Source organism: Morone saxatilis, unplaced genomic scaffold (assembly GCF_004916995.1).
Source record: "Morone saxatilis isolate NCDOM2014 unplaced genomic scaffold, NCSU_SB_2.0 Contig11, whole genome shotgun sequence".
NCBI lineage: Eukaryota > Metazoa > Chordata > Actinopteri > Moronidae > Morone > Morone saxatilis.
The window spans coordinates 12,683,252-12,695,036 of NW_023339663.1; the positions used below are offsets into that span (position 1 = coordinate 12,683,252).

General features: G+C 37.6%; 1 protein-coding gene across 1 annotated transcript in view; it reads left to right on the forward strand.

Moving 5' to 3' along the window:
• Nucleotides 1–11,785, forward strand: part of syt7b (synaptotagmin VIIb) — a 54,878-nt gene that overhangs the window by 2,411 nt on the left and 40,682 nt on the right. Inside the window, exon 2 of the mRNA XM_035652034.1 lies at nucleotides 4,679–4,782. Within this exon, the coding sequence (XP_035507927.1) occupies nucleotides 4,679–4,782 (104 nt within the window). The remainder of the gene's footprint in view (nucleotides 1–4,678; nucleotides 4,783–11,785) is intronic.

An 11,785-nucleotide genomic window follows, 5' to 3' on the forward strand; every position in this document is an offset into this window, starting at 1 on the left:
AAACTGCATTTTGTATTTACTCTGGTTATCTTTGTCTAATATTAAAATTTGTTTGATCATCTGAAACATTTCAGTGTGACAAATATGCAAAAAAGATTATTTGTTGAGAAATTTTAGCAGTAGTAGTCACAACTCGATCCACTTACTAACTTAATTTTGAGCTTTTAACCACATCATCATACAGTCTTCATCAGAAGGAGATTTGATTTCTTCCCTAAATCATCTTAAATCATTCTTTACTTTTAAAACAATATGGTTGAGAAGTCTTTAGAGTGCTATGCATACAATTATAACAGCTGCTGAGCTTGAATGTCAACAGATCAATCAGAGTACCATTCACTGATGAAGACTGTTGAAAAGATTATGGTTGAAAGGGCTGGAAAAAGATAGGAATCAGATCAACAAGGTAGCCAGCTTGTAGCTTCCTCCAGCCAGATGGGAGATGTGCATCATGTCCTGTCCTGTGGTCTCCTTCAGTCAGTTGTGGCCACTACAGCTCCAAAGAGAAGAGCTTTTTCTTCCCAGGTGGACGAACCGCCTCAGCTGGCTCCTCTCAAAGTGAAGGAGCAGTTGCTCGACACACAGAGGTCCACTTGGTTCACTGAGCCTCCTCACCCTGTCATGAATTGTTAACATTTTAATATGTGTCCATTTGTTTTCTTTGATGTTGACCCTCTGCCATCCATCCAATTTGTTCATCCTTTTTTTTAGCATATTTATTAGTTACAGTTATGTCTTCAACTTTCAACCACAAAGTCAAAGCTATTTTGAGGAAGACATAGTGTTATATGTCACTCTTTTTAAGGTATCCATAGCAAATCCAAGACCCCATTGTTTGTGGCAGAATAGATTTAAGAAGAAAAAAAAGCTTCTCAAGAATGATGAGTATGTTTTAATGAGGCCAGTTCCTGCAGCAGATGCTCAGGAGGTCATTTGTGAGAGAGGTCGCAGTGGGTAGTGGATTTTGGAGGGTATGAGCTCATCTCCTTGGCAAAGATCTTGTTCTCAAGTGAGTAAAAGAGATCATACAGATTGCTAGTGGGGCGCAGCAGCTGAGGTAATACGAGAGTTGTATCTAGCCATTACAGTAAAGTGAGAGCTGAACAATAAAACCCTGCATGTGTCTTGCCCTCATCTGTAATCATAAGCCAAAAGATAGAGACTATAAATGAGGTTTCTCTATAGGTATGGAGGTTTTATTGTAGCAATATTATCTCGGTCCATACTTGCATACTCAAATCTGTGAACATGTACAAGAATCTATAAATGCAAAGGTTTGTGAATACCAATACAAATATATGTACCCATATGTAGGATTGACTCCTGAAAACATATGAGCAGTCATCTTTGTGTCAAGATTCAGAGAAGGCATTTCTGGGTGATGATAGATTCAGAAACCAGAGCTGACTTGATATTTATAGTACATATTTTCAATTTGTACCAGCTCAGCCCAGTCTGTGCACCAGGTGTACAGATCTCACTTTAGCCTGCAGGGTTGGGACCAGTGGGGATGGATGCTGTCCATGGTGCTGAAATGTAGTACTACTGAGCTGTAACTATTACAGAAAAAAGTTATAACACTGGGTAAACATGCAATCTATAGCTGGATATGTTATCTGGATAATGCCTTCTTGTTACGTACACCTGGTATTAATAATTCTCATTATTTCAGTTCACAAATATGCTGCGATCAAATCTCATTATGCAAATTAGGTTTGTTTTTAACTTTTTGCAAGGCAGCTTGAGATAACAGGAGGAAGAATTACTTTTCAACTTGTTGAAAAATAGAAAGAAAATCTGCAAATGTGGTTACTTGAAGAAAGGTTTGAAATGTGCTGCTTTAGGCATATGGCATTCAATAAATATAATTAAAAGAGCAACTTAGAAAATGATCTCTTGCTGTTCTTTGACATTACTTTAAAAAGAAAAATTAATTAACTGCTAAGAAAGGTTGGTATTCTAGAAAAGAAGTGCCAGCATCCTCTTACCCACTAGCCTCACTAACTTGTGTAAAAGTGTTTTGTCTGTTTGATGAGGTGTCTGATTTGGTGTCTGATTTTAAATTGTGAAATTATTATACAGTTAAGATATCCATATGCTTGAAGATTGAATGTCATTACCAGGTGTACTTATCTACAGTAACTACACCCAACATATAAACCTTCTGTTTTTTTTGTTTGTTTTATGTTTTTGGGCCTTTTTCCCCTCTTTTTATTAGATAGGACAGCTGAAGATAGACAGGAAAGGAGGTAGAGAGAGGGGATGACACGCAGCAAAGGGCCGCAGGTCGGATTCAAACCCATTGAGCATGCAGGAAGGACTCAGCCTTTATACATTGAGCGCTCACCAGGTGAGCTATCAGGGCGCCCCAAGAGTTTTTATTTTCAAGTTATAATTTAGTATCGTTTTTTTGGTCACTGACAGTGACAGTATTCATGATGCAGGTCCTAGAGTTTATTTTCAAATGACATGTGTATTGGGGTAGCAAACACACCTTGAGCAGCTAATCTGTCAGATATGCATCACTGTGGATCTCATCAAGGACATGCATGCAACGTTTGAATCCCTTGAACTTTGGTACACTATGTAAATCATGTGCAGGAAACTGTGTTTTCAACATAACAATTACAGAATGTTTTGTGTTGTCTTGCATGTATATAGTTATCAATCATAATTTGTGCTGTTAAAGTTAGGTATCGCGTAGGTTATAGAGGCTGATTATATTATATCTTGACTTGTGGAAAAAAATCACTTTTCTAGTGGACTAGTGTTTGGAAATCAATGTCCCCCTGCTGATAACACCCCACCAAGTGAAAAACTGTCAGACTTGTGTGTCCACACACAGAGGTCTGGCAGTTCTAAAGGGTTTGAAAGGAGTCATTCTTCTTTCCAGTTAGTTGTATTCCCTCCAGCTGGAGAGTATTTCAGCTTCTGTAGCCATTTCAACAGAGCTCTATTTTTTTGTATGTATTGCTCTAAATTGGCAAGAACACCAGTAAGATTGAGACCACTTATCTGTTAAGCATTGAAAGGCTTTTGAAAGTGATGTTACCACAACATACCCACTTCTGCCAGTCTGAAAGTCTCAGAGCAAAAAAACCCTCAACCCTGTGATCTTAATTGCCACCATATTCTGCCATGTCTAATATTTCACAATTTAAAATCAGATACCGTATCAAACAGGCGAATAGACTTTAATTTTGGTGAGGCTGGTGGGTAAAAAGAAGCTGACACTTTAATAATTGGAGGAATTCAAATTGCTAAAAGGAAGGATACAAACCTCTGCATAGATGTAAACAGGATGAGCCTCTGGGAGACATACACGGATATATTCAGTAAGGTTGTACCAGCCAGCTTTGCAGTTAATTTGTGAAAGAATATCAGAGAACAAACTTTTTAAAACCTGTTTAAATAAATGCCTTTCAAACATTTCTCCAAGCAACTGTTTTCAGATTTTGCTTTCGTTTTTGTTTATCAGTTAGCACAGATTTTTCAGTAAGTATTGTTGGGTATTTTATGCCTTTATTACAAAGTTGACAATAGGGACAGATAGCAGAAAAAGTGAGGGGGGGCGGGGAAGTATAGGGAAGTTAACACTGTTTTAATACAATAATGCCAGATAATAATAGCTAGAAATGTTTCTATAAGAACCCACCATCTAATCTGAATAACTACCACAATTTCTAATCTTCCTGAGCTTTTTTGTATGTTTATTGTTATTTTTGTGTGACTGAAGAAATGTAGGGAAAGCAATGTTACCAGAGAATAACAGTGTATAGAACTCTAACTCTAATACAAACACCTGAAGGAAACGAGGCAAGGGGGCTTTATAAAATGTGAAGGAAGAGGGTGGATAAGGATGATTAAGATGGCTTAGCTAATACACTTCCGCTGTTATTGGTCCCAAAAAATGTATAAATGTTGAACGTGCTCAGCCAGGGATAACAAGTGAAATGAAGGGATAAAGGGAAGAATCAGCAATCAGAGGAATTTTTCAGGTAGGGAGACTCAGAGAAAGATCGACTGTATTGGTGAGAAAAAGGATGTAGCAGTTATGAGCTCATTGTTTGCCGCCATTGTTTTGCCAGCGTGCCATTGAATTTTAAATAACTTGGCAGAAAAGGTGGCAGACAACTGAATGAACGACATCGTTGAGAGGCAGTAATTGAAAGAAAGAGAGACGAGGAATAGAAGGAGTAAGAAGTTTTCATCTGTCGAGACGGGAACAAAGTTTCTGAAGGATTTACAAGATAGAAGCGAGAAAACGGAAGCTGGTAATTGCACGGCTTCTGGCCCCATGATATTATCTCTTCCTGACATGCGCGCATCTCCTATTGATACATGCAGGGAACATGAGCATGAAGCAGTTTCAGTGCCTTTATGTAATTTCCCTCTAACTCCTGGTGCATTTCTCTATGTGTCTTACTGATGACAGATGCCAGATGACAAGGATGAATGGGGAAAGGAAGGAAAGAAGGAAGGAAGGCACATTACATTGCTCCTGGTTACACCTCCATGTCCCCCTAAAATGGGGAGTTTTGTCACACTTTGCTCTTTAACTCCAACATACACTTTTGGGGAGTTTTAACAGTGAACTTTAAACATCAGGAACGTGAACAGAGTAAATACATTAAGTGCACTAATACTGTCCTATGTGTCTCTTCTCTCTCTCCCTTAGGCTCAGTGTCTCTCAGTGTATTCCTGGTGTCTGTTGCATTCGTAGTGTGTGCTGTTTGGCTGGTAGCTCTATGTGGCGTCTGCACCTGGTGTCAGCGTAAACTGGTAAGTTACAGTGCCTATTATTCACATTTCCACAAGCATATTTTAACATTTGTTTAAAATGTTAAGTTAATGCAACGGAGCTGAGGTCATCTTTGGGGATATTTTTGTGTTTAAGCTTATATTAAAAGGTCTCTGTTTTGAGGGATGGACGGGCATATAAACGTTTCATACAACACAGAATAAAGAGAAGGAAAAACAACTGACCAAGAGACATTGGTAAAGACATTGGTTGATCATGTAAAATTTCAGTTTTTTTCTTTGTGGGCTGAATTCTGCTTCTGACAAGATTAGCATTTAGCTAATTAGCTGATTATCACTCATCTAGTTTCCTTCATGTCTCCCATGCACACACTTTTTAATAGGAAAATGTTTGTGACATGATAATTCTTTTTGTAACTAAATAATAACTTTTATATAATCATTAAGTAAGTGTCATGTTGAGTAAAACAAGTTCTGTCTATTATGTAGATGGAATTAGTTTTAAATCTCTTTAGCCGTTTTATATTTTATATGTGACTGATCAAACGATTAGGTAATTAATTAGTTGATTAACAAAAGTTGCAACTGTTTAAATAATGGATTCATCATTTCAGTGATGCCAACAAGAAATAACCCAAAGTCTAAAATTAAATAAAAAAAATTAAAATGATGTCTAAACATTACATAAACAGACCCAAATAAAATATAGTCTGAAATGAGAAATGTATTTAAATTACTATTTGATCAAAGAATAATTAACATTTACTGTCAGCTTTTGGTACTTTTAAGGTTTTGATAGTCAGTGCTACAGACACATTGCAGTCGGTATCCAAAACATATTGAGGTTCAATACTGAAATGGCTCTCATGAAAATCATCTTTCTTCACAACTTTACATTTTAGAGTCTACCATGTTCTTTTCAGTTTCTGAATGTTTCTGAACACTATGGCATTGAAGATTAACTGTAGCTGTGTGGGCAGTCGGGTTTCCTTTTGATAATACTGTGACCTTGAATTGAATGTATACAGTGATTGCCTGCTATGTGTTATTATTGTGTTATTGTTGTTGTTGAATAGTGTTTTTTTTGCTTCCTGTGCTCCCTGGCGCAGGAGGCAGAGAGAGGCTGTACGTTTGTCCATGACAGTAAACATGATCAGAGACCTTAGTGCTCTCTGTAAATATGGCTTTGTGAGCTCCAAGCTTTGTGCATCATGGCTGCCTGCCTCCAGCCTCCAGTGCCATGCTAATGATTCATATGCTAATGAGCGTCACTCTGAGCTATTGGCTGCTGCTGGAGCAACTGTAATTCCTCCTATACATTTTGATCTGCTAGCATTTCCTACACTCTGTCCTGCCGTCCTCTCTCTCTGTGCCTCCCTTTTTTCCTGCTCTATCATCTCTTGTCCGTCTCTCTGTTTGAGGAGTGACTGCAGCACCGCAGTTGATCAAACATACACAAGTTGAGAGTCAACTGGGCTGTTCAGGGGAAAAATAGCTCAGCTAAATGACAATTTTCTGAGGTAACATTTATAATCGCCCACTAGACTAGATAAAATATGTTAAGTGCTCCTTAAAATCAAAATTGATATAATTTCTTTGGAGTAACAAAAACCCATTGAACCTGACAAACAAACCTATTTCTTATCTTTGTTTACCCTCATGTTATCTATGTCTCTGTCTTTATTTTTGTGTCACCCTCCTTCTCCTTTTAAACCGAATGGTCTGGTTTGTATTCATACCTTTGTCACTTTATCTCCATGTCCTTGTCAGAATGTCACAGATTTCTTTTTCCAGGATCATCCCTCTCTTCTCTCATCTCTGCCGCCACTGTAGTTTCCCCTTCACAGTCCTTGTCTTTCTTTTTTTAAATCTTCCAAACTATTATCTTTTGGGGTTTTTTGTTACACTAAGGGTTAAATAAATAAATCCTTACAGGTGCAAGAACTGAGAATATGAAAAGAACAGTAATAGGGGTGCAAATAATATACCCTATTCTCATCATCTATTAATCTGCTGATTATCTTCTCAGTGAATTGAAAAAATTGTAGAATGTCAAATAATGTCAAATAATAATAAAAATGAATTAAATCACAATTTGTCAGAGCCTGAAATTATGTTTTCATATGGCTTTTTTGTCAAACTAACAGTATAACACACAAAGATATCAAATTTATGCCTTTGTGCCTGTACATTATTAACTTCTATTTCAAGCTTTCCAAATGTGCACAAAGTCTGTATATGAGCATGTTTTGTAAAGATGACAAAACAAAGCTTTCCTCTGTATTTTCAATAATAACCAGTCCCTCTAAGTTGCGATGTTGGGATTGCAACAATTAACGTAAATTCAATTACTCCCAATGAATTTTTTTTTTTCAAATCACTGCACTGAAAACAAAATCTAGAGTCAAACATCACCAAACTCACTTCCTTGTTTCTAGTGGTGAATATGCAGACCATGCAGACATGTGTGACACGAATGTCTCACATTGACCCTCATAATCCTGAGCCTTTTTGGTAAGGTTACTTGCAGTCCAAACAGTGTGATTTCATTCTCATTGGAACATGTTGCCTTTTGTTTTTACACAAAAAAATAACTTCATAAAACAGAAAGAACTGTGCAGCACAGACTGGTGTTTTCAAAATTGCCTTTCTTACACTGATAAATACCTGTCCAGGCATGTCAAGAACAAACTGGTTTGTGTAACCTGTTGTATCTGTGAGTGATCACTTTGTGTATCAGAGATATGTATTTGGCGTGTCAAGGATACAGAACAACCAAAAACTTGCCACATGCTCCTGAGCTTTGCCGATGTTGTGATCACTGTTGCTTGTTGACATGAACACCAACAGGAAGCAGGAGGAGTTCTGTGAGCATCAACTGTGTTTTAGAGTCAATTCAACACTGTTATTGAGCGGAGGAGTTTCCACATTTCATTTATCGGGGGGACGCAACTCCCCATCCCCTGTGGGGATAACTCATCAACCGAAACCACTATCTTTCCCTAACCTTTATGAACTGCTTTTGTTGCCTACATTTTTCCAGGGAACATAATCCAGGCAGAAATTAGGTTCTGTACACAAAGTAACAGGGAAGATAAATTAATAACATATTGTTATTTCTAGAAGATAGAGTTGGTAAAGTCAGGTTGTGTGTGTAATATTCAAGAGCAGTGTTGGGCTTGTTATAACATGTAATTTATTTACCGAAATGTATTAATAGTAACTGGGGAAAGTAATATTATTAGAGTAACGTTATTACTACTAATGCCTTACTGTCCAACACTGTCACACACGTCACTTTTTGGTTTGATGAAACACGCAAATATGAATGGTACATGGCTCTAAAAGAAAAAAAAACATACAAAAGCATTTGCTCCTGGAGAGATGAAGCTGTCTGTGACTGGTTTCGTGCCATTGGTTGTTTTATGGGAGTGGAAGAGGGAGGAGAGTGGGAGGAGGAGGGACGTGAGAGGCAGAGGCAGAAACAGCCACAGAGGCACACAGACAGGCTGGAAGAGAAGATGATGGTGGTCGGTGTTAAACATCCAGGTGTGTGACAAACACGATGACAGCAGGACTTAGGAGGACGCTCCAGAGGGAAGCAGAGCCACACTGCAACAGGGAATCCCCCTCTGTCCCGCTCATGTCTCCAATTCATCTCACGTTCCTCTGCACAGTTATGGTGCCTTTGTTATTCTGGATTCCATTTCAGCCCTCCTCTATCCTGTCCCTTTCTGTTCTCACTTGCCCCTCTACTATGTTGTTGTACTGCTGTTTCTCCCCCTCCTCTCGAGCTTCCCTTCTGTTTCTCACATCCTCCCACACTCTCTCAACATTGTACCTTCTCCACCCTCTCCTCTCCAGCCTCCTCAAGATTTTATGATTCTGTTTAATGATAAATGAGCTGCACTTGATAACATATTCTCGACTGCTAGGAATCTATCCTTCTCTGAGTCCTTGAGTCTAATATTATTCTCACCTGTGTGAATGTGCTGTACAGTATATGTGTGTGTGTTTGCAGTGTAGTGGCTGAATGTGGGCACAGATTAGGTCCAGCCCCAAGCTTCACTCTCTATTGAAAATGTTTATGCCAAGCTGGACACATGAGATATGACATGATAAATAATAGAGTGTACTGTGGATGCATTAGTGATAGATACAGTAGAATTCATAAAGAGGCCACCTGTCTGCAGGACACTGAACGCTGTATTCAGCACTATGCTGTGTCTGAAAGCCTCCAGGCTGCACGCTGCTTAAAATCCTTTATTGAGTACAAGTACTTGCATTCATCATCTTGTTTAAAATTGAGCAGCAAATCTGTCAACCTAAACAAGAAAATAAATCCTCTATCAAAGTCCAATAAGAAATTCAGTCACGTAAAAAGAAGCATTTGTTTTTAAGTATAATGAGAAGGAAATTGCATGAAGTTAAAATGGTAGAAGTTGTAGAAACTAGAGAAACCGTAGTGGTGAGAATAATTACTATCCTTTAGCAAAAGTAGAAGTAGCATGACATTGTTATATTCACAAAATGTAGATGGGGCCATCAACAACACACATTGCATTTTTAAACCTTAAGCACAGAAAACGTGTGCATGAGTTGTTTTTGGAACGGTCATATAGGTCATTGTAGACAGCAGTGACAAGTGACCTATTTTGTCTGTTTAGGTGTGAGGAAACTATACATTCATAGTCTTCTTTGTCTATGTCTGGAACCATCTGTTCAAAGGTTTTCAGACAGGTCTTAAATATTTATAAGGTTGCATAAAAAACTATCTATATGTAATTAAGTATTACTAAACCCCCCCTTGTGTCCCCAGGAACTTGTTTCTGGTGTAATGTTTAATGTTTTCATTGTTTCTACACTTTGGAGTCCTGTCAAGGGTTCTATAATTATCTCATTCTTTTTTTTCACTCTTATTCCTATGAGGTGTCATAATTTGATTAAGTTTAAACCTTTTTTATTAGGAAACCTGTACGCAGTGACGGGCACTCCTCTTTGACCCTTCTCACTGTAAATAATTGAAGGAACACAAATCCAGTCAGCTCAGCAAACCATGATGTCAGACTGTCCTCATTTTTCGATTTTATGTTGCCTCCTACGTGACGGCGTAGTGGCATGGAGGTCAGGACCGTCACTTTCAAGATCATGTTCCTCAGTTTGAACCCGCTGATCAGGATTTTAAATTTGTATGTTCTCTCCATATGTGTATTGGTCTTCAGTTCGTTCCAACAGTCTGGTGAACTGAAAACTAAAAATAGCCTGTGAATATGAAACAGTTACAGCATGTGACATGAAATAAATATATCGCAGAAGGTGTGACTGCAGACCAAGATCTACTGTCCCTGATACAGAGGCTTAACATCTTAAACTGCAAAAAATGCACAAGTTGTAACAGGATATGCACATTACACTGTTCTGTGAAAATAGAGGGATTGTTTAAGTGACTTGTATACACCATCAACATCAGATAATGATAGCAGACAGAAACTGAAATCTTATATAAAACCACCATGAAAATACAGATTGTCTTCTTCTTCTTGTGAGATTTAATCCCACAATTAAAGATTCAATGGCAGATTGCATCACTAATTTAGCATGATATGCCTTCTACTGTTTCCTTTTCTTCAGCTGCAAGGAGCTTATTAGTAGCTGCTATGTGTTGCTGAAAATTCTCAGTTTTGAGGAAGAGGAAAGGAGTTAAATTGACACTTCAAAGAGTGAAGTAATGAATTAGTATACCACTATGTTTGGCTGTTCTTGTAAAATCAAAAGGAGCAAGGTTGAGAGTGTAGGAGGGAAACAAGACACACCTTCATCACCAAACAGCTCTTGAAAGAGCCAAGACTAGCAAGTGTCTCTGGATGTACAAACAACATTACTCTATGCTATAAAAAGCAAGAAAGCAATAATGGCATACATAAAAAAGTTAATAATTCTCCTTTTATAAAACAACTCATCTGCAAGACTTGAAATTATGGTTATATAAAACTTATCAAAATGTGACCAAAATAGTTCTTCTCAATCTGTAATTTGTCATCCAGGTGCATTGTGTACCCTACTGTTAAAAGTTGCAGCTTTGAATCTTTTTTCTTTTTGCTAATGTGAAGGAGTCATATGCAATGTCCTGCATATTTTGTCAAAATATGACATATGTGATTAAAACTCAGTCGAATTGACAAGGTAGAGAATTATCCACAGCAACAGATGGTGTGTAGCTGAGATGTCCAAATGGGCTCAAGTCCAAAATGTTATTTCCTTATTACAGATAAAACTTTACTTGAAAACATAATATGTCTAATTTTCTTTTACAGCTTTGTGAGTTGAGAAATGAAGAGATCTTTTCTATTTGGTGGACATTTTAAGGCGTATGTGCTCTTTATGTTCTGTTTTGAAATTTGAAACATTATATAAGAGTTGCAGGTCTGTGTGACTCAGCTCAGTGTTATCACCCTCTAGAGTTCAGTAAATATGGAGTTCAATAAAACATAGGGGTCAATAACTGTAACTACTGTATTGGTCTGCTGAAAGCACTATCCATTAAGTGGTAAACATTTGCAGAGATTAAAGTAAGCTTTATAATATATTACAATAGAAATTCATGCATTTTTGCTGCCTATCTAGAATTTTACTCCAGTGTTTCTTCCTAAAAGAGCTCTGGAGACTCTAGTCTCTGCTTTGAGAATAGTGCATTTGGGTTTTGTGAATGTCTTTTTTTTTCAGTATGCATTTTTTATCATATACAGGATTTTATTGTTTCAGTTTCCTTAAGCCGGATTTATACTTGATGCTGGGGTTTAATCGCAGTCCTGCTCTAGATGCCCACTGCATTTTGATATATAGCTCAGATTTCACCCATTGATTACACTGCAACTCTAGATTGATGTATTGTACATGATCAGGAAATTATATACCCCACAGTTATTTTGTTTATATTCTGAGATAGTGGTGAGCAGATGATATGCTGTGGAGATTGCTTTGCTACATGTGCGATACTGAAAAGAAGAATACACTTCTTCAACTC